The sequence below is a fragment of the Rana temporaria genome, chromosome 4 (assembly GCF_905171775.1).
Source record: "Rana temporaria chromosome 4, aRanTem1.1, whole genome shotgun sequence".
NCBI classification, from domain to species: domain Eukaryota; kingdom Metazoa; phylum Chordata; class Amphibia; order Anura; family Ranidae; genus Rana; species Rana temporaria.
This window is the reverse complement of record NC_053492.1, coordinates 159156565-159180813: the sequence shown is the minus strand read 5'-3', so window position 1 is coordinate 159180813 and position 24249 is coordinate 159156565. Positions and strand designations below refer to the sequence as shown.

General features: G+C 41.3%; 1 protein-coding gene across 1 annotated transcript in view; it reads left to right on the top strand.

The window, feature by feature from the left end:
* The window catches only part of KPNA4 (karyopherin subunit alpha 4), a 35155-nt gene extending 22527 nt beyond the window's left edge, over positions 1–12628 (top strand). Inside the window, exons 11-17 of the mRNA XM_040349278.1 lie at positions 3989–4120; positions 4217–4345; positions 5741–5845; positions 5945–6016; positions 6935–7097; positions 8719–8810; positions 10679–12628. Coding sequence (XP_040205212.1) covers positions 3989–4120; positions 4217–4345; positions 5741–5845; positions 5945–6016; positions 6935–7097; positions 8719–8810; positions 10679–10777 — 792 coding nt within the window. The 3' untranslated portion in view covers positions 10778–12628. The remainder of the gene's footprint in view (positions 1–3988; positions 4121–4216; positions 4346–5740; positions 5846–5944; positions 6017–6934; positions 7098–8718; positions 8811–10678) is intronic.
* Positions 12629–24249: the final 11621 nt, after the last annotated feature.

Below are 24249 nucleotides of genomic sequence, written 5' to 3'. Positions count from 1 at the left end.
AATCCTCCTCAAAAGGGTATCTCCTCCATCAGTGGACCCTCCGGTGTCCAGACTGAACAAGGCTACCACGTTACCTGTGGAAAGGGCTCCCGCATTAAAGGACCCCGCAGATAGGAGAGCTGAGGCTGTGGCCCGCTCCATATTCAGTGGTGGGGTCGGCGGTGAGACCGGTTTTGGCCGGGGCTCTGTTGTTTCAGACGCTTACCGAACGGGCCAAGTCCTTGGTGCAGGAGTTGGAGGCGCAGAAGGCTTCTGAGCTCTGTGTAGACCTGGCCGACCAGTTGGTGCAAGGCCTAAAATTTGTCTGAGTCAGCCCTGGATACGCTCCCCTTGCTCTCCAGGGCCTCTGCCTACGTGGTGGTACTACGCCGCCTTGTGTGGCTAAAGTGGTGGTCTGTGGACCAGTCCTCTAAGAAGGCCCTGGTGGACGTGCCCTTTAAGGGTGAACGGCTTTTTGGGGCGTCCCTAGATGACATCATAAAGGGTGCCACAGGCAGTAAGAGCACTATGCTCCTGCAATCTGGGAAGGATAAGGAGCCTCGCCGTAAGCAAGGGCCCCCATTTACTACCCCCAAGCGTTTTTTTTGCCCGCCAAGTGCGGCAGGAAAACGTTTCCAGGGTGCTAAGGCGTCCACTGAAAGGCAAAAGCGCCCCTGGTTGCGCAAGCCGAACAAGCCTGCGGATAAGGGAGAAGGAACCGCCGCTCCAGATGTACCTAAGTGGTGAATAAAATGGCCCAAAATCTAGCTATGACTAAGCATTGGTTATCAATGTGAAACTAGTTGGCTCTATTACCCAACTGTTTGCTGTTTTGTTTTTTGTTTTTCTTGCTTTTGTAGTATTTTTTTTTTTTTTACCAGAATAAAAGGCACCACCTTTTTACCTTTATTGGAGTGCGGCTGTCCAAAATTTATTTTCTCCCATTTAAGCCTGCGGATAGGTCTGCCCCCGCCCATATCTCGGGTGGGGGGCTGGCTTTGCGAATTTGCAGCTCGGTGGAGGTCTCTTCTTTCCGACCGTTGGGTTTGCGAAGTAGTTTCCTCAAGGTACAAGATAGAAATTCTCTTGTCCGCCAAAGATTTTTTCCCTCCAACCTCCGGATCGCCTGAAGGAGCTGTCCTGGATCTGCTGGTCAGGGGAGTGATTGTGCCGGTTCCCTCGATGGAACGGTTTCAGGGGTTTTACTCCAATCTGTTTGTAGTCTCCAAGAAGGATGGGGACCGTCCAATCCTGGACCTCAAGGCCCTCAATTGCTTTGTCAGTGCAAAAATTCAAGATGGAGTCGATTCGCTCAGTAATAGCAGCGCTCCATCAGGGGGATTTCCTAGCATCCTTGGATATCAAGGACGTGTACCTGCATATCCCAATATGCGCAAAACACCAGAGGTTTCTGCGCTTTGCGGTCGGGGGGGACCACTTTCAATTTGTGGCCCTCCCGTTCGGCCTGGCCTCAGCACCGCAGGTTTTCACCAAGGTGCTCGCCCTGATTCTGGCCCTGCTGCGGGATTGCTATCGTGGGATACCTGGACGACCTTCTTCTGAGAGCTTCCTTTTGTCATTAATCACTTGACGCCCAAAGTACGTGCATGGACGGCCTTGGTTTTCTGTTATACTGTGATGATGCCCACAGGTATCCCAGTATGGATCTTTTCAGCCAGCGATGTTTTTTTTTTTGCAGAAGTGATCTCGGTGGCTAATAACCCACTCAATCACTTCTGCAGGTGGTGGAAGGGGGTTGCACTTTAACATAACTTGATGAACAAAATGTTCTTTAGCAAAGAAGATCGGGGGTCGGCAACCAGTAGATCGCAGACAGATGACTGGTAGATTGTGGTCTGGGCTTGCTGAACTACCGTATCGGCGTGCAATGCAGAAGGGACTACTTGTAAAGTTGGAGCTATAGTAGGGAGAAAGAGCTGCATAAGCTGATGCTTTCTCTGTAGTGCTGGCTCCTTTCCCATGCAGAGTGATACAAACTGCAGTCCACCTCTTATCCCAGCTATCTGTCTCCAGAGTGGTGCCAGCAGCAGGGAAGAAGAGATCTTCAGGTCAGTGTGATGCAATACACTGGGCATAATGGTATAGGGCAGCTTTCACACTGATCTGTGCTGTGGTTTGCCCAGACCTAGCTGTAGCTTTCCTGTGCTGGCCTTAGACTTATATTACTATATATCCTGCAGGTTTGGTGCACTTTTTGAAATCGCACCAAAACTGGTGCAAGAGTTTTTGGTGCACTTTAAGTGCACCTTTCCTGCAGGATATAGTAAGTCTAGAGCAAAGTACAGCTAACCCAAGAAACTTGCAAATGTGCTGTGGCAGGCACTGCTGCTCCCCTAAAAAGCAATCGGTGTGTTTGGGTGGTGAGGAAGCGATATGTTTCCTCCACCACCTGATTTAAACGAATGATTGCAATGCACGCAATTGCTACTTGGTGTGTGAGAAATAACCTGCTAATATGACAATTTGGTGGGAGCCCAGGTTCACGCTGGGCTGCGGAAGTGAAGCCGCGCGATATAGCCCCCGCTGGCAGTCCCGATTTCGGCTGCGATTGGAAACCTCTGCGCAGAAACTACTTTTTGAAATCGGTGCAGCGCCACAGATGCGGCGTCGCACAGATTAGGACGGTGTCATGGCTGGCAAATGCCACCGATTTGACATGTTAAATCGCATGTCAAAACGCAGCAGCGTGAACCAGCGTTGCATGTCTACTTTCCAAAAGGGCTCATTTTACTTTCCTGGCTTGTTAGTGTCTCAAATGAGATAGGCCGTCAGAACATAAGGTGTGATCAATTTTCGGTGATTGCCACCATAGCTTGTAGACTCTACAACTTTCACAAAGACAGATGCAACATTTTTATAACCAAGAAAAATGCATTTTTAAAACAATTTTTATCTTTTTTTTCATATGGGTACAGTGTTGCCTGACTGAGTAATTGTCATTCAAAATGTGAGCGCACTGAAAATTGGTCTAGTTGGGAAGGGGTTTTAAGTGGTTAATTCAGGTGTGAGGAGGTGACATTGTGCTCGGTGATCTTTGTCTTCCATGTTCAGGTAGATCTCCGCCTTCTTTAAGGTTGCCTACCCCTATTCTAGATTAATAATTGTGCTCCAAAAATGTGTGTGCACTGTAATCACCAGTGGGGTAGAAATATATTCCCTCTGACACCAATCATGGGAAACATTCCTTCCACTGACACCAGTGAGGTGTATTTTTATTTATTTTTTTTCCCTCCCACCGACCCTATTGATGGGTAATTTATTCTTTCCACTGACACAATAATGGCGACTGTTCCTTACACTGACCCCACTGGCACAGTGTCTAAAAAAATAATTGCGCATGTGCAGAATAGGGTGAGACCGTGTATTACTGGATTTTACACAGAATAGGCACTTATTTTTTGTTTTATTTGGCTATATCTGGAAAAGTGGCCAGCCTAAAGTGATCTAGCATGACTTAATTTTCTGACTAAAGTTCCACTTGCGTAGAGTCTAATTCCTTTCTTACTGGCTCTGTGCATACCTCTTGGGCTCTCTAGCATCAGGCTAAACCTTTTCCAGATTTGCAAAGCAGCCATTTGGTCTTCTGTTCAGAGATTTCAAAACGTCTTCTGTCAGCTTTGGGAGGCGGACTTTTTTTTTTTTTTTTTTTGCATTTTGTTTGCTGTTGCTCACCTCAGTTGTATCGCCTTTCAATTTTCTGACTCGCTTCCTGTGTCCCTTTCCAGGAGTGCACCTCTTTGTATTATAATCATGCTTTTTGTATTTCATGATGGGACGAGTTACCCTGGGCTGGCTTACTGAATTTGTTTGCTGGTGTCAAATCCTCCTGTAGGTGGCAATATAACCCGACCATATAATTTTCTGTCATCGGCGAACTCTAAGAGAAGGGTTTTACTGCAAAATTCTTACTTTTTGTATTGAACAAACCATAAGGATGGAAACAATTTTTTTTTTTTTTTTTTAACAAATTTACTTTGTTTATGCCTAGATTTTGGTAGACACTGTTTGGGCTCTTTCCTATTTAACGGATGCTGGTAATGAACAAATACAGATGGTTATAGACTCTTCCATCGTGACAAACTTGGTTCCCCTTCTAAGTAACCCAGAGGTGAAAGTGCAGGTGAGCCTTACAAAGATTATGCAGAACATATTTCTATTAAAGTATTTTCTAGAAATGAGTAAGTTTTTTTTTTTTTGCTTTGTATTCCTCTTCCAGACTGCTGCTTTAAGAGCTGTAGGTAACATTGTCACTGGTACAGATGAACAGACGCAAGTTGTTCTGAACTGTGATGCTCTGTCACACTTCCCAGCCTTGCTTACTCATATAAAGGAAAAGATTAACAAGGTAAGTACTTCTCACTTTCTATACATGTGTTAACTTCTCGCCATCAATTAAGAGTACAAGGCCCTAAAAAGAAATTAAAATGAACACCAGGTCTTTGCATGAGTTTACTCAGCAGACTGTCTTTTATTCTCACATTTTAAGTATTCAGCACATTGTCCTATAAGTTTAACTAATCAGGGACATTTGTGTTTTGACTGTTGCCTTCCAGAAAATTAATACTAAAATTTAGAGGGTGTGCAGTGACTAGCATTTTTTTCCACACTGTGCATTTTCCCACAGTGCACTAAATGTCGCCGCTTTTCATCGCAACACACCACACTGCTGAGCAGAGACCTGAATGAAGTATAGAATTGGGGGATGTTTATGTGCTGAAACTCGTATTGGACCGCTCCTTGCTGGGTTTCACACTAACAACTGCCCACATGATTAAAATGCTGCATTTTACTGTATGGGCTAGTGTGAAGCAACCTTAAGTGCCCTGTCTTGATCACTTGGATTGGGTATTAAGTTGTAGCTCTAGCTAAAACATTTTTAGTCTGGGGGAAGGGTGTGTACAGATTTGGAGCCTCTGATACAATACAACCCCCCCCACCCCCGTTCAGGTTGCCCAACAAAACCATGAGGGGATCCTTGCCAACGATGGCAGCAAAAATCTCAACTCTTAAAGTGCATTTTTGCTTTGTCCCATGAGGAAGTTGTTGCCTTCCTGTATAGACACTACAGAAAGTAGTGGACATTTCCCTGATAAGCACTCGGTGATAAAATTGGATCTTAACCCTTCCCAGTTCTACCAAAAAAAGTGCTAGCAACTCGGGTTAAAGCGGAGCCCCAGCCACAAAAGGTGTGTGTGTGTGTTTTTAAAGACAGCAGCTACAAGTACTGTAGTTGCTGACTTTATATAAAGAAAATTTACCTTTCCAGGGAGCCTGTGATGTCAGCCCTCCGAGGCCGATTCGTCCACCAGCTCGGGAGCCGGTGCCGCCATTCCAACTAAAAGAAACTGGTAGTGGAGCCTTCAGGTTTCAGAACTGGTTTTCTACTGTGCGTGTGTGAGTTGCACAACGCTTTGTGACTGGCCAGCTCAACTCCTGGGACACACACAAGTCCCAGAAAGCAGTGGGGGTGAAGGAGGGGGGCTCGCCACAGAAGAGGACATAATGTCCAACACCGTGGCTGGCTTAGGATGGAATTACATTTGTTACTTCAAAATTTTCATATATAGATATATAAAATTCCATCTCTCCCTCTCTAAACGATGGGGGGTCTTTAGTTTAAGACCACCTTGTAAAAGTGGGTCGAAATCTGCTTCAACAGGTTATTGTGACTTTGTCTCATATTCTGGTTGCATTTTGTGATTATGTATGAATTTTGATATGCGGTATGTATATATTGCAGGAGGCAGTCTGGTTTTTGTCCAACATCACTGCAGGAAACCAACAACAAGTTCAAGCTGTTATTGATGCTAACCTTGTGCCAATGATCATACACTTATTGGATAAGGTAAATTTGAATGGGATTTTGTGTGGGGTTTTTTTTTTGTAGTAGCCATAACATGAAGTAATATCTTAAATATTGTGTTTTGCATTTCCTCCTGCGCAGGGTGATTTTGGCACTCAGAAAGAGGCTGCATGGGCAATAAGCAATTTAACGATCAGTGGAAGGAAAGATCAAGTGAGTAACTTCTTCCCCGCTTAAGTTTTTCTGATTTCCTAAGAATTTCTCAGTGACTCAATCTTCTATAAAATAGACTGTTGGCGCTATATAAAGCATGTATGCACCATTTCCATATCGGACACAACTGTTGGTAGAGGGGGCTGTGTATTGATTAGAACAGGGGTCTCCAAACTTTTCAGTACATGCGCTACATTGTATGTGTTAGATATTTGTGGGAGGGGGGGGGGGGATCAGTATTCAGTTATAAGTATGTTTTACTTGGATCTTTATGTAAAAATGATACTCTCCCCTTAATTTGGGTCCTCTTCAGAGTCTCCCTTGCTACTGTAAGGTTTACAGACTGGCTGCAGCTGGAGCCAGGCGATGGAGCATGCCTGGTCCCTGCTTCTGTGAATGCTAGGGCAGGGGGAAGTGGAGACCATGGGTGTCTTCTGCTAGCCTGAATCCTCAATCTGTGCACATTGAGGATATGCCCTTGACTTGAACTGAGGAAGTTTGGAGACCCCTGGATTAAAGCAATATTAGAAATGGATGGTTTTGTAAGTTAAAGGTAGCCTTTCCCAACGAGCGGTTGTGTGAAAAATCTGAATGGGACATATAGCAGATATTTTCAGGAGTTTATCAATTAAATCTTATGTAATCAGAACTTGAAGCTTGTGTGTGTTTGGGGTGGTTTTTTTTTTTTTTTTTTTTTGTAGCTTTCAAGAGTCTGTCTGAATGTGTTTGTCACTATAGCAAATTCCTATAGTCAAAGCAAAGGACAACAGGAAGGAAAGTAGTCATTACAGTGTATAATATAAAAAATGTACTGTGTAAAATGTAAGTTAATGTAGCTAAATCAGCTGGTGTGTAGGACTTTTTAATCAGCTGGATGAGATTTGTGATTTTAAAATTGTGATGGTTTTCTGCTTGTAGGTGGCTTATCTAATCCAACAGAATGTAATTCCTCCTTTCTGCAATCTGTTGACTGTAAAAGATGCCCAGGTCATACAAGTAGTGTTGGACGGGTTAAGCAATATATTGAAAATGGCCGATGATGAGGCTGAGACCATAGCCAACCTTATTGAGGAGTGTGGAGGTATGTTATACATGCAGAGACCAGCTCTGCTTTTATCCCCGTTCTTACATTTGCCTTGCCTATGCCCTTCCCTTATTTTCCACTGAGGTATCTTCATTCGATGGGGAGTGACAGACTCAGTAATGAAGTGATGGTTATAAGTAATTGCTTTTAGACAAGACACTCATGTTTAGGAGTATACAAAGCACTGAAAGGAGTATACAAAGGAATACAGGTTCACTTAAAGGGGTTGTAAAGGTACATCCCCCCCCCCCATGGCTTTTACCTTGGTGCAGTCCACCTTCACTTACCTCATCCTTCGATTTTGCTTTTAAGTGTCCTTATTTCTTCTGAGAAATCCTCACTTCCTGTTCTGTCTGTAACTACACGCAGTAATGCAAGACTTTCTCCCTGGTGTGGAGAAAGCCTCTTGAGTGTCAGGACGCCCACTAACACACAGCTCCTTTCTCTATCTGCAAAGTAGAGTGTCCTGACACTGCTGCTCGCCCCCTCAAGAGGCTTTCCCCACACCAGGGAGAAAGCCTTGCATTACTGTGTGTAGTTACAGACAGAAGAACAGGAAGTGAGGATTTCTCAGAAGAAATAAGGACATTTTAAAAGCAAAATGGAAGGATGAGGTAAGTGAAGGAGGACTGCACTAAGGTAAAGAGAGCTTTTTAGGGAAACATTTTTTACCTTTACAACCCCTTTAAACCCCATTTTTTTTTTTTTTATATATATATATATATATATATATATATATATATATATATATATCATTTCCTTTTTATTTATTTTTTTAATAATGGGCCTTAGTGCCAGGAGGCTAGCGCCAGCATCCAAAACAAATGAAAATTAGCTCTGCACAAACCTCCCCCTGTAACCCATCCCTTTTAATTGAACCAAACTCGGCCTAAAAAGTGCCTAAAGTAACATTGCAGAAGTGCTGACGCCTTGTGATGCCTACAAGTGCTTGTGTTGGTCTTCATTATTTTTCCTTTGTTAAGCCCATGGATCTTTGATTGCCAGGTAAGAGGATTTGCTTCTACAACCATGTAAGCATTTTATTCTCCAACTGTCACTGTTCAGGTTTTGCTATATGGAAATCGGGATAGACTATTTAGGCTTTTATATTTATTTTTCCTCTAATTTAAAGCAGAGTTCCACCCAAGAGTGGAACTTCCACTCCTCTCTTTAAAGCCCCCCAACCCCCCTCAGTGTCACATTTGGCACCTTTCAGGGGAGAGGGGAACAGCTTGACAGGTTCCCTTCCCCACTTCCAGAAGACTGACCACGGCCAAGTTTCAATTGGAAACTTCACTGCCTGGTTCCCTTACCAGGAATGACTGCTGCAACACCTGGGAGTCGATCCGAAGATTGGCTGGAATGCCAACTTTGTGGGCTTCCTGGACAGGCAAGTGCCCTTAAAAAAAAATAATAATTCATCCAGGCTGGACCTACTCCTAATGTTTGTTTATATTTGCTTGATTTATATGCTGGCAAAACGAGCCAGGGCCAAGTTACGGCTATGTACATTTTGTGGTTATTTGTAATACAAATGGGTGCCCAGTCATTTTGGGAGGGGGGGGGGGGAAACATTGTTAATGTTTTGCATAATATTTCACCCTACCCTTTAAAACAGGCTTGGAGAAGATTGAACAGCTGCAAAGCCATGAGAATGAAGATATCTACAAATTGGCTTTTGAAATAATTGACCAGTTTTTCTCATCAGACGTAAGTCCAATGCTTGTGTTGCTAAATTTGTCCAGACAAGCTAAAACATTTTTTTTTAACTTCCCAATTACACAAATTCTGTACACAGGATAGTTCAAGTAACTTAAACATGCTACATTGATTAGCTTGGTGTTTTTTGTGACTGAATAATAATTTTGTGTAATAGCACAAGTTTATAAAGAATGGAGGTTCTGCACTTTAATCACTTTATGACCAACATGCGTGTGTGTGTGTAATGTTATATATATATATATATATATATATATATATATATATATATATATATATATATATATATATATATATATATATATATATATATATATATATATATATATATATATATATATATACACACACACACAATCTCTCTATCGTCGAACAATGGTGGTACTTGCAGCCATGATGCAGATATGCACTGTGAAGAAACAGAAGTTTGATCGGCTACTTTGGAGGCCAGAGGAGAGATCTGGGGTCTAATAGATCCAGATATCCATGAAAAGGACTTGTCAGGGCCAATGCTATAACGAGATATTATTCATCCCTTCTGACGACAATAAAGTTCAATAGCCAGATAGATTTAGGGGGGGGGGGTGAGTTTAAAGGGTCTCAATCTCCACATCACACAGAATTAGCCCAGTTTTGAAGTGGTTAGACTTAGGAATGGTTACAAAAGGCATTAAAGACTTTTACTGAATAGGCGGCCGCTTCGGAATCCGAAAACTATTCATAACTTGACATACGATGGAAGGGAGGTAAGGTTAAAATAAGATTCCCTCCTCAGAAGCCATGTCACTTTTTTTTCTAAGTATATGGTAATGTTAATGGCTTCTGCAGGATTGTGAAGCAGTGAATTTTTTTTGTATTTTTCCCCCCATCATTTAAAGTATTTTAGGTTCTTCTATTGTTTCAGTACTCGTCAATGCAGCCTGCTTAAGTCAGTTGCTGGGGTACTTGTTTACTGATAGATGTTAGACACTGGAGCCTCCAAGCCAGGAGCAGTCTGCTTGCTTGCTTGCATGCATGCTCCAAGCCACTATTGGGGCAAAAAAAAAAAGATTAAACTTTGTAAAGGGATAGATTATCAATTTGTCCTTAACTTTCGCTTGTGGTGGTCTGGAGCAGCTGCAATTGTTGAAGATGTAAACTGACTTCTTTCAGGCTGAAGGTCCCCTTTGCTTGGTTTTTAAAAGCATCATCTAGTATTATTACTGCCACCTGGTTGTCGCAAGTAAAGATGAGTACTGGCTTGCATAGACTTGCTAGGGAGAAGCTGTTTCAGCAGAGCACGCTTTCACGGTTTATGCCAGTATTGTGAAAGTTTATCTGGGATAACTTGACCTTTTTAATCTCTTGATTTTTTTTGTGACTTTTAAAAAAGCAAGTCTGTGCACAGTAATCCAGATGTCATTGGTGGAATGCTGGCGTGTGAACGATGAACAAGAGTTCAACTCTTATTGGTGGCATTGGGTGCTGGGCGATGAGGGGTGTGCCCTGGAATGCAGAGCTTGGTGATATTGTTACTGTGTGATGAACAAATTTTGTCGCTTTCCTTCTGCACTTTACTTTCTGCTTGTGCTGGAATTTGCTCACTTCTGAATCGCATTACTTTGCACTAGCCTGAAAATGTTTTGCCTTATCCCAAACCTTGTATGCATTTCATTAATATGATCTTAAACATCTTGATAAAATTGCATCAGCCAAACTTCCTTTGGCTTGAGGATTGGTGTATTTGTAATGGGATATTCTAAGAAGGATCTCACTAGCTGCTTGTAACCCTGCAAGTAGTGTGTCCATACTTTTTTAGTAAAAAAATGTTTTTTATTTTGGTTTAATTTTTTATTCTCTTTTTTTTTGTTTTTTGGCAGATTGATGAAGATTCTAGCCTTGTTCCAGAAACAATACAAGGTGGAACATTCAATTTCAATTCGTCTGCCAACGTACCAGCAGAAGGGTTTCATTTCTAGGAAGATTTGTTGGAAGTTAGGTACAGTGCAGCACTGAAAACTGGTTTGATCCATCAAGCTTGGCTCATGGGATCTGCTGCTGCATTAAATCGGAGACAGAAATGTGCGGACTTCATTTGGATGACAGTAAAGACCAAATGATGTCAAGATGGCGAGTGGGTGCGAGTGAGAATGAATGGCAAATGTAATGAAAACTTCACACCGAATGCTTATATAGGTTGTGCAGAGGAAAAGGGCTACAGGTCAAAGATCTTCAGTGCCTGAAAGGGATCATTGATCTTACAGAGCAAATGAGGAAAATGCAGTACTCTCATCAAGCCTTGTAAGCATACAAAGAAACCTATGGGTAGGATGCCCGCATAAGTCCAAGGAGAATAAGCCCCAGGCCTTGCTAAGAAGCTCCGTATGAATGGACAGCATTGAATGAATGTCTGGACACAGTGTTGTGGAGCCAGGCTCGTCTTACGAACGTGAGGCTATTCACTCATGAAGCAGACTCCCAGTCCAGGAGTGGCGTGTGTACGAGAGTATGGGTGTGGTGCTGTATGTGGACGCATGCAAGCTTGAATCGCCTTCAGGGGGATGATACTAAAAACCTAGAAAATCACAATAAGTTCATAAGTGTTACCTTACACTGGACATGAAAACAAAGACCGGTATAGCAGCAGATTTTGGTTTACTCCTACAGCCTGTGTGCTTTCTTTTTACTTTGCCTCAGTTTTTTTCCTTTCATTTTAGTTTCTAACTTGTATGGCTTGTAAATTTTTTTTTTTTTTTTTTTTTTTTTAAGTTGGTTGCTTATACATCAGAGTTGAAAGAAGGCAACCCTGTGCATTTGCACCAGATGAAATGGTTGTTATGCAGTCTGTTCCATATAGTAAATGCTGATTTGTGTACAGGAATTTTCAAAAAGAACAGGATTATCCCTTATTTTATTTTTTTGCCCCCCCCCCCCTTTCAGTACAAGCGTTACCGTACGTGAACGTGTAGAGCAACGTAACGAGTGGTATGAGCGAAGCAATCCTTTCGTTTTGAAATTGAACATTGATCCATTTTGCATGTGGAAATGGACAGCATAGTTTTTCTAGATCCATTTTGTTCAGTCCTGTACAAATTGTTTCAGTTGTGGTAGAAGCTGTGCTGTATTACAACCCTGTTTGTTTTCAGGCGTTTGTTTTCTATGAAAATGATATGGAAACCCACAATGGTATTTGGTGCATATGTACTGCTACATTCAGACTATTAGGAGGTGTGATTATCTGTATAAACTGATTCATGGTTTCACCACCTTTACTCTGCCTAGGCAGTCTGTTTTAGAATTGTTTTATCTTTTAGATGTAGGCAGCCATGAACAATCTATTTTGAGCCACTTTAAAGAGATAAACTTTGTATCTTTTAAAACTTGCATTGGCTGTACAGATGCAAGTGTTTTTTTTTTAATTGGCAGACTGCCTCTTTCAGAGGTAATGCATACTAAATTAAAGCAACATAAATGTATTTGTATAACTATCTGAATTCTTTATAAGGTGGCTCATTGTAGGAATTGCTGTGCCTTCCCCTTGAGCACAAGTGTTGCATGAACAACAAGTTGCTATGATAAAACATACTGAGTTAGCCACCATGAGCATCATTATCTACTTTTGTGTTTAAAGTTAACTGGTAATTCTGAAACACTGTAGAATGGATACAGATTATTTTGTGATTATAAACTTTGTTGGATTAGAATATTTTTGCAGCATTCCTTGTCATCTGAAACATGGTTAAAGTTTAAAACTAGATACAAAAAAGCTTGTAAAATGTAGAAGACAAGCTAGGCTGTCATGGGGAAATAAAGAGTAATCCTTACGACAAGCTTTGTCCTATTTTTTCTTCTCATATTGGATCACCTTAATGTATAGACATTAAATCTATATATTTAATGTATGAATTTTGCATACCTTAACTGAAAACCTACACACTATTTTATTATTATACAGGATTTACATAGCACCAACACTGTTCAGTACAGAAATAGGAGGGTCCTGCTCATGGAGCTTACAATCTAAATATTTAATACCGTGTAGTCCTGCTTCATTAGCTGATGGACCCTGTCAAGCATGATTTCCATTATGTTATGGAATGATTCATTTGAGGATGATTTCAGCCTTGTATCTTGGTTGCATGTTTCTATAAGGAAACAATGGACCAGAGAATTGCCTCTCAGGGAAAAGAATGCAAATGCAAACAAAAATGGAAACCAAAATGTACTTAATGAAATCCTAGGCAATGCCAGTTCTAATATACTTTTTGGGCAGCCGCTGCTAAAAAATTTAGCAGCTAGCATGTTGCACAAATTACTAATCTGCTAATTCAGTGACCACGTGCAACACTTTTAAAGGGAGTCTGTGACACGCAAAAAGACATTCTCTGATTTAACTGTGTACTAGCTACAAGAGAACAACATATTGAGGCTCATCGGGCTAGGTTAATAAGGCCAGTAGTTAAAATGGCAACTTTAACTTTTTTTTAATGCATTTACAACTGAACTCTGGCCTTGCATTTCACCTTACACATGTGTACAAACCCCTCCTGTGCTAAAATTTCTACCTTGGATTTTCACTGCACACTGTAAACTTTTTAATGTGCATTACAAGCTGCTGTAGCAAGTCTATCTAGCAAGATGATAACATTCAAACAATTTTAATATATGTGGTCAATAAAGACCCAAGGAATTAAACATTCACAGTGACGGAGAAGAATAAAGTGAACCAACAGACTATTTACTTCAAAGGAAGCCAATTGGAGTCAGTAGCTTGCACATCTGGAGTCCAATTAATGAAATGAGTGGAGGTGTGGCTTGGGAGCCAATTTGACACTCAAACATTTTAAGATTTGCTGAGTAGCATCAGCAGATGTGAAAAATGCCTCAAAAGTCTCTGAATACATACAATCAAAAGTAGTTGATCTGCATAAGGCTGGTAAGGGATACAAAGCAATCTCTCTTGGGCACCCATCATTTAAACAATTTAACTGTTGACTGGAAACCGCTAGTACTGTGGCTACTTTTCCTAGAAATGGGCACCCAGCCAAGATGACTTCCAAGGCATAAAGCGGAATCTTCAATGAGGTAAAGAATCCAAGAGTAAAAGCTTGAAGACCTCATTGGAACTGGCAAACATCCTGATTTGTGAGTGCCACATGTAAGTCTTTGAACAGGCAGGGTGTCCATGGAAGAACACTACAGAGGAAGCTGCTGCTCGCCAAAAAAGTACATTGGCAAAACTTCAAATGTACAGCAAAGAGCACCTTGGTAAACTGCAACGCTACTGGGACTATATTTTGTGGACAATGGTTGAATTGTTCGGGAGGAGTGCTCAGCACTGTGTATGGTGCAAGAAGTGCACCGCTTGCCAGCATCAAAACGTTATGCCAACAGTGAAGTATGATGGAACATCATGATTTGGACTTTACTGCTTCAGGGCCCAGACCACTTGCCATCATTAAGGAGAAAATTCCCAAGTTTTCCAAAATATCCTGCAGGATAATGTCAGGGTGTCAATGACTCTAAGCATCAAAGTAAAACCACCATAGACTAGCTTCCAAAAAACTCCTTTTTGGCGTGGCCCAGAACTTAAAGGGTCACTAAAGGAAAACATTTTTTTTTTAACTAAATGGCTTCCTTTACCTTACTGCAGTCCTGGTTTCATGTCCTCATTGTTCGTTTTTGCTCTGATGTTGCTGTAATCCTTCTCTGTTCTGAACACTTCCTGGTTGTCTTTTTCCTGATGGAAAAAGGTAATGGGAGCTTTCTCTCTGTGGTCACTAATCAAGGAGGTGTGATTGGTGTTGAGGGGTTTTAGACACACAGTAATCGGTTTCGTTTTACAAACCACCACTGCCCTGTATTGGCTCTGAGTCTCTGTACATCACAGAAGCAGGAAACGGCATCCAAAAACGAAACTGTAGGTACATTATATGATTGATTTTTATCTTATTTTTAATTATTTTTAAAAGGAATCGGTTAACTATTATGTCTCTATACCCTGTAAACAGTAATTTCAGCAAAACATTTTTTTTTCCTTTAACCCCCATAGAGATGCCGTGGAATAATCTCCAAGAAAGCAGTTCACACCAGACATCCTACAAATGTGTCTGAGCTGATTCAGTTTTGTTAACCACTTACCCCCTGGACCATATTGCTGCCCAAAGACCAGAGTACTTTTTGCGATTCGGGACTCTGTTGCTTTAACAGACAATTGCGCGGTCGTGCGACGTGGCTCCCAAACAAAATTGGCGTCCTTTTTTCCCCCACAAATAGAGCTTTCTTTTGGTGGTATTTGATCACCTCTGCGTTTTTTAGTTTTTGCGCTATAAACAAAAATAGAGCGACAATTTTGAAAAAAATGAATATTTTTTACATTTTGCTATAATAAATATCCCCCAAAAATATATAAAAAAACATTTTTTTTCCTCAGTTTAGGCCGATACGTATTCTTCTACATATTTTTCGTAAAAAAAAATCGCAATAAGCGTTTATTGATTGGTTTGCGCAAAAGTTATAGCGTTTACAAAATAGGGGGTAGTTTTATGTCATTTTTATTATATTTTTTTTACTAGTAATGGCTGCGATCAGCGTTTTTTTTTTTTTTTCGGTACTGCGACACATTTTTGGGACCATTGGCATTTTTATAGCGATCAGTGCTATAAAAATGCATTGGATTACTATAAAAATGCCACTGGCAGTGAAGGGGTTAACACTAGGGGGCGGGGAAGGGGTTAAGTATGCCTGGGTGTGTTCTTACTGTGGGGGGGGGGGGGGTGGCCTCACTAGGGGAAACACTGATCCTCTGTTCATACATTGTATGAACCGAAGATCAGCATTTCCCCTGCTGACAGGACCGGGAGCTGTGTGTTTACACACACAGCTCCCGTTCCCCGCTCTGTACCGAGCGATCGCGTGTGCCCGGCGGCGATCGCGCCCGCCAGGCACACGCACGGGAGTCGGGGGCGAGCGGGGGGCGCGCTGGGAGAGAAGGACGTCATATTACGTGCTCTCGCCCAGCTGGGAGAGAGGACGTCATATTGCGTGCTCTCGCCCAGCAGAGCCACCTTGTGGACGTATTTCGACGGTGCGCCGTCGGCAAGTGGTTAAAGAATGGTCAAATTTCTCCTTTTAACGTTGTGCAGCTCAGAGCTACCAAAAACGCTTTAAGTCCTTGCTGCCAAAGGTGGTCCCACTAGCTATTCTCAAGTTTACCTTTTTCCTCCAGCACTGTGAATGTGTTTTAATGGGCGTGTTCAATAAAGAACACAAACAATTCTAGTTTTCCTGTCTATCAAGCACATTGTATTTGTTTAGATGAGGAGCAGATCACATTTTATGGCAGATTACTGCAGAAAACCAGTTAATTCCAAGAGGTACACATTCTTTTTCACTGTAAATACATTTTTATTTAACATTGGTGTGTTATGGGGGGGGGGGGGTGAGAGGTGAAATACAAGCTGAATAAACTTCAGTTTTAAGTGTTTTGCAACAGCCATAATGCCAGCTACTCTTTGGCTCTCTAGCAGTGTAACTAACTTGCAGATTCAGAAATATCTGAAAGGATACTTTCAGACCAAAAATATGAATTTATTAAAGTTAACTGGTTTATTTAGGTGTACTCTTTCCATTAAGGGACCCGGCTGGATGGTATTAAGCAATGTAGGGTTATACTGCAGCCTACAGGAGAAACGCACAAAGCATGTAAACTGAAGGTCTGCCCCCTTAAGACTACAATCCTCATCTCATGCTTTTACTAGTTGCACTTGGGTGTCTTTTTAGTATGTACTTCTGCTTGGATTTTGCTTGCTTTTGGGAATATGTTCTCATTTAACCTCTGCTGGTAGATTCATGCTGGATATTTAAAATCCTAGAAGCTTCTCCAGTCAGCCAATGAGCACTGCTTGGTTTATGCTGGATGGGTTAAATCCTAGAAGTGTCTGCTGAATGTAGGTTTTTCCAGTTTTCTGTGCTGGTGTTCTCTGCAATGGCCCTGCATTCTTGGCGATGACAACCCAATCTTTTCCAGCAACCACAGATCTCTAGTTATGGTTTGTCCAGTATTTCTCTGGGGATTCCTCGTTGAACGTCGGGACTAGGGCCTGTAGTACATCATGAGTATGTGCTGTGACAAACAAGTATTTGCCATGTACTAAAGCTGTCTCGCAAACATCATTGAGAGAATAGCACTTTATTACCATTGCTGTCTGGCTTCTTTTGTAGTGGACTTGGTTTTCCCTTTTTTTCTTTTTGGGCAGTGTTTTTCTGCTTACAGCTGGGCAGCTTGTTTTCTAAGCCATGTTGCTGTTTTGAGTTCCTTGCCAATTAGATTGAATGACTTTCTCTTGATCTGAGAGTTTTCATTGTCTGCCCTGTAACAAGTGCTCTGGTTGCACTCTGGTGGCTCTTGCATCTACCCACAACACATGCGCTGCTGCTCTATAGCTTTGCCGTTTTTCAAGTTTTGACAGTCTGCATATTACTACTTTTTGCTGCTTGCAGTGACAAGCGGCATATAGTCAGTGGGTTGGAGTATTTCTAGAAGATCAATGGCTTTCTTACTGTAAGCAACGTGTCTTGGCACACTAAAGCATGATCACTCTGTGACAACAAATCTGCTCCTGACATTTGCCTGCAATGTATGTAAGGTGGAAATTGATGCAGAAAGATTGGAAAGCTCGTCTTTCCAGGAAATCTAGGGCTGAAGCATCTCTTGGGCTGACTTCTGCATCTACTACTTTATCAGATGCTCCTCCCTTTCCCTAGCTCACTAAGGCAGATGTTTCTTCAGTTATGATTTTTTTTTTTTAACATTGGGTTCTTAAAAGCAGGGAGAACAGTCTCATTCCCCAGCAGATTCCAGAAGAAGCTGGCACTCCAAATCCTTAGTAAATGGTTTCTTGGGTACAAATAAAAGGGTACAAGGGGCTAACGTTTTGGCACAACCGCCTTGATCACAGCTCAAACATTGAAATTCATTCCCCAGCAGCCTCTGATGCCTAGTAGGGGTCTCTAAATTTTACAAAGGGCCAGTTTACTGCCGTCCAGGCTTTAGGGGGGCTGAACTTTGAACAGTAGAAAATGCCCCAATGTGAGAGGGTAAACGTGCCCCACTGGTTTTATTGGGGCGGGGAAAACTGCCCCTTGCTGGTATCCATGACAGAAATGGTGCCATATCATTGTCTGTGGAAGGATTAGTTCCCCAAGGGCTGGAGGCAGGCAAAGGACCACATCGGGCTATGGACAGCAGTTTGGGTACCACCAATGTAAAATGCTTTCCATAAAGAAAACAGACAGCAAATATATACCTGTAAAAATACAGAAAATGTGCGCTATTCCTGCTGCCTACGCAACAGATCTCTACAACACTGCGACATGGCCCCTTAACCACTTAAGACTCGGACCAAAATGCAGCTGAAGGACCCCGCCAGGTTTTGCGATTCGGCACTGCGTCGCTTTAACAGACAATTGTGCGACGTGGCTCCCAACAAAATTGGTGTCCTCCCCCCCCCCCAAATAGAGCTTTCTTTTGGTGGTATTTGATCACCTCTGTGGTTTTTATTTTTTGCGCTATAAACAAAAATAGTGACAATTTTGAAAAAAATGCAATATTTACTTTTTGCTATAATAAATACCCCCCAAAAATATATAATTTTTTTTTTCCTCAGTTTAGGCCGATACGTATTCTTCTACCTATTTTTGTTAAAAAAAAATCGCAATAAGCGTTTATCGGTTTGTTTGCGCAAAATGTATAGCGTTTACAAAATAGGGGATAGTTTTATTGCATTTTTATTTTTAAAAAAAATATATTTTTACTACTTATGTCGGCGATCAGCGATTCGTGACTGCGACATTATGGCGGACACTTCGGACAATTTTGACACATTTTTGGGGCCATTGTCATTTTCGCAGCAAAAAATGCATTGTTGTGAAAATTACAGTTGCAGTTTGGGAGTTAACCACAGGGGGCGCTGATGGGGTTATGTGTGACCTCATGTGTGTTTACAACTGTAGGGGGGTGTGGCTGTAGGTGTGACGTAATCGAATATGTATCCCACCGCCGCCACAGTGAAAAACAGGCAAGCCGTGTTTACACACGGCTCTCCCCGTTCTTCAGCTCCGGGGACCGATCGCGGCAATCGGGTCCCGGAGCGTCGGACCGGGTCGCGGGCGCGCCCCCACGGCTGGACAATAGCACAGCACGTGCCCAGCCGTGCCATTCTGCTGACGTAAATGCAGGAGGCGGTCTTTAAGTGGTTAAAGACTGCTGGTAAACCAATGTGTCAGCAGTGTTGTCCTTCTGGGTCTCCTGCAGCTCTCAATGACCTTCATGTCATTAATGTATCTGTAATAAATTGAGGAACCAGTGGGAGTTGTGGGGGACCCAGAAGATGCACCCCTGAAAACATTGGAGCCAAGTTTAGTGCAGGCAGCAGGAGAGCATTATTATTATTATTTTTTTAAGTATATCTTTGCTGGGTGTTCTTCCTACTGGTTTACTTTGTGGAAATTTCCTAATCTGCATGTATAAATTAAGCCTTATAGCATCACTTTCTGTTCCAGGGTCATTGACCTTTGTCCTGTATAAATTTGCTACCTATAAACTGTTCCAAGTATGGAAGACACTCCAGTCTAAACACTGTGGGGAGAAAAAAATACAAAGTCCAGATCTAAAGAATACGGTATTAAAATATACCTAGTTGAATGGCTCGACATGTTAAGTCTGTATAAAAAAAAGTGGTCCATGCCTGCTTTCACTGAAAGGAGGTCGAAGGCTGGTGTGGTTTTTAAAATAAAACAAACCTATGTGGTATTGATGTCTCTTATAGTTGTGTGTTCCCCATCTCTTTGTAGGGGAAGGAAAAGCATCAGGAACTGGAGCCAAATAAGATTACCGACTACATCGATCATACTCCAGCTTTCATTTTTCTTTTTTTTTTAAATAAAAGTTAGAAAACTGATGTGTTTACCTAATTGGCTGCAAAACCTCCCCAGTTTTCCTTACTGCCATCTTTTACAGAAAACACCTATTGTGATGCCTGATTGCTCAGTAACTATTTGAGACTTCTTTAAGGCTGCATTCACACCTGAGCGTAGGTCGTTCGGTAGTTTTTTCTGGCGTTTTGTCACGTGTATTCATGCTTATTTGCGCGTTTGCATACAGCGTCGTCCGACGTTTTTAATTTTATCCAATAGGAAAAATGATCATCTTTTCATCACTTGTTGCTATGTTGGTAGATTTTTTTATCTTCTGCCTGGGTGAAATGTTCTATTGATTAAAGCGACAAAACGCCCGTAGCAAACGCTCGTCGCGCTAGTCGCTTGAATCAAGCGTTTCATTACTTTCTATGGGAAATGGAAACGCCCAAACCGCCCAATTCGCGTGACACAAAAAAGGGTCCGGAACTTGTTTGAGCTTCAGGCGTTCGGCATCAGGCGTTTTGGCATGGAGATGTGAACCATCTCCATAGGGAATAATGTATGTTTTCCCCTCTAGCGTTTTTGAGCGTCGCGCTTCAGGCGACAAAACGCCCAGGTGTGAATGCAGCCTTAGCTGTGATCCTAAGATTGGTGGTGATCACTTAGTCTTGTAAAATAAAAAAAATTGTGTAAAATTACACTTTTGACCTAAAATAGTAATTATGTGACTATTGTATAATTGGTTTCCCCTTATGCGATTAGTCTTTGGCCTAAATCATCTTAAGGGGAACCTGTAGTGAGAGAATAACAAGAGTAACAATTGTAGACTTTCTGGAAGTTCTATTCACTGATCTGGAAAAATATGTAGGTTAGAATGTCAGAGTGAAGTCAGAACTCCAGATCTGTATAGATATTCTGGGTCAGTGACTCAAAGTACTAAAACCAGTTGATTTGCATGACAGACAGATTTTCTTTAGCCAGTATAGTGTGATAATTTTAGAGACTTAATTTTATTTTATTCTAAAACTAAGATTCTTAAAGCAATATCAGTGGCTGAAAGAATCCTAGGAGTCGGGGCACCAATGCCTTTTTCGTTTCAGCTGGGGACTATTTATTGGTAGTGTTTTTTTTTGTTTTAGTGATGTACAGTTTTTCTTTTGCTTTTAAAAGTTATTGCGGGATTCTAAAAGAAAAAAGGAGCAAGATGTAATTTTTTTAAGCTGCCAACAAACTCTTCAATAAAATCCAGTATTTTATTATTCCTAAAGGAGCCGAAAAACACAGATGGTAAAACGGTCTTCCCTTAGGACCCTCCCACAGCAATAACCGACCCCCTAGCACATCGGTGAGGTAAATGTGTCATAATGCTGTGGGAGGGTCCTAAGGGAGGACCATTTTACTAGGTCTTTTTAGATTCCTCCTTTTTGAGAAAAATATATATATATATATATATATATTCTCTCACTTATTTTATTGAAGCGTTCTTTGTTGGCACCTTAAGTCTATCTGGCTCCTTCATTTTCTCTATTATATACTGTATATAGGATTTTGGTGCCTTGCAATCCTTGATTTTTCTATAAACTAGGGATACCAAGATACATTTTGTCTGTCTGATTTTCATCTCCTGCTACGAAGTGATTTAACCCTTTTTTTTTTTTTGTTTGCAGTCACTTCATATATTGAGATTATACATAGCACGGTAGTAGCCTGAACATAAAGCCATCCCTGTGTATTCCTGTCTTTAAACTCTGTGCTACTGTTATTTGTGCATGTATATCTAACAAGAATTTAGTCTGTCTGCATATATTTTTGGGGGATCATTTTTTCTCTCAGAGCATGTTGCATTCTTATGACAAATACCCCCCCCATACAAGGAGATGGTAAAAACAAAATTGCATTCTTTTGCAGTTCAGGAATAATTTTATTTTTAATTTGGTATGTTGAGGAGCTATGACCATGTAATTGAGCTCTGCCATCTTAGGCCTGGATGGGCTTTCTTCCTAAGAGCGTGTGCAGATTATAAATATATATATATATATATATATATATATATATATATATATATATATATATATATATATATATATATATATATATATATATATATATATATTCCAGGAGGAATAAATGGGTAGTTGGCATAATTGTTGAGTTAGTCAGGAGTGATCATTACTAAAATATACCCACAAAATGCTTATTTACATTATTTTGTGTTCCGTAGTAGTTCACTCAAATAGTAAATTTTTAAGTATGTATAAGAAAATGTGCTTTTAGTTTTCACTGATGAAACCCACATTTTGTAATCTTTATTGGGGCCAACATATTGCTACTGGTTTCCATTTTGGAAAAACTACTTAATATTAGTGAAGTGATCTAGTTGTACATTTAACACTTATGTAAGAAATGGCTCCTAAGTGACCTAATTCTAACTTCATTGGTATATTTATTGCATGGGACAAGTATAAGACCAGAACATTGAATGTGGCATGCTGATGAAGCATGCATACTTGTGTGGGGGTGTTACAAAATCATTCTATAGATACTATATCTAGTTATTTGGTCACACTTCCTGCTGGCCATGACACAAGCCTCACCATTATCTGGAGTCCCAGTTAACCAAATAAAAAAAAAAAAAAAAAAAATTTCAGTAAAAGCAACATTTAAAATATTTCCCTTAATGTGAAAGTTTAATTTTGGAAAACTATTCAATAAAAAATGTTTGGTGAAGAAATCTACTGGTTGTGATTTTCTGTCAACTATTCATTACAAAAGCAAGGTTTGGCTAAACATAATTGGTGGTTATTTGGCAATGGACTATATATTTTACAATTATGTATAACTAACTAGGAAACGTAAAGTATGTACACGGTGTACAAATGGCTATGCAGTTGACATTACAGGTGCACATCATGAAATTTGAATATCATCAAAGTTTGTTTTATTTCAGTGATTCAACTCAGAGAAACGCCTTTTTATATAGATGCATTACACACAGTGATATAATTCTGGCTTTTTTTTTTATGGCTTACAGTTGGAGAAAACCCAAAATTCATTCTTAGAAAATTTAAAAATTACAGAAGACCAATAAACAAAGATTACTACAGAAATGTTATCTTGCTGAAGTGTGTTCAGGTACATTATAGCAGTGGTCATCAACCCTGTCCTGCAGGGCCCACTAACAGGCCAGGTTTTATGTTTTACCTTGGGGAGATGCAGTCTAGAATACTGCAATCACTGAGGAGCAAATGATATCACCTGTGATGTATTTCAGTTATCTTGCAAACCTGGCCTGTTAGTGGGCCCTGCAGGACAGGGTTGATGACCACTGCATTATAGTATGCACTCAGTACTTGGTTGGGCCTCCTTTTGAATGAATTACTGCATCAATGCGGCGTGGCATGGAGGCGATCAGCCTGTGGCACTGCTGAGGTGTTATAGAAGCCCAGGTTGCTTTGATAGTGGCCTTCGGCTTGTCTGCATTGTTGGGTCTAATGTCTATCTTCCTTTTGACAATACCCCACAGATTCTCTAAGGGGTATAGTTTGGGCAATTTTGCTGGCCAATAAAGCAGTGATACCATGATCGTTAAACCAGGTAATGGTACTTTTGGCAGTGTGGGCAGGTGCCAAGTCCTGCTGGAAAATTAAACAATCTCCATAAAGCTAGTCAGTAGAGGGAAACGTGAAGTGCTATTGAATTTCCTTGTCCTGCAGTGTATTGTGGAATGTTAACATCAAGACTGATGTAGGTACCTACACTATATTACCAAAAGTATTGATGCCTGCCATTAAAGTTCATGTCCATATAAAGGCATCAGTCTTGGACCCATTTCACACTGGCACAGCGGATTGTTGGCTGTAAAGCTCCACTAGCTTTAGCTGTGCTTTTTGGGCGCTAGCAGCATGCATTTAACCCCTGCTAGCGGCTGAAGATGGGGTTAAAACCGCCTGTGTTGCGGTGATTCAGAAGCACTGCCCTTTCATTGCAATATATAGGAGCGCTGTATACAGTTCCTACACCGCCCCCAAAGATGCTTGCAGGACTTCTTTTTTTTGTTTTTTCATCCCGCAAGTGCACCACCCCAGTGTGAAAGCACTCGGGCTTTCACACTAGGTATGAGAGGCCATTTTCAGGTGCTTTAGTGCTAAAACACCTGAAAACTTGCCTCAGTGTGAAAGGGGTCTTGGTCTGTAGGGTTTACTATTGAGTTGGCCCACCCTTTGCAGCTATAACAGCTTCAGCTCTTCTGGGAAGGCTGTCCACAAGGTAGGAGTGTCTATGTTGACCATTCTTCCAGAAGCACTTTTGTGAGGTCAGGCACTGATGTGGATGAGGAGGCCTGGCTTGCAGTCCCTGCTCTAATTCATCTTTAAAGGTGTTCTGTTGAGGTCAGGACTCTGTGCAAGCCAGTCTAGTTCCTCCACCCCAAACTTGCTCATCCAGGTCTTTGTGGACCTTGTTTCTGCACTGGTGCAGAGTCATGTTGGAACAGGAAGGGGGTCATCCCCAAACTATTCCCACAACGTTGGAA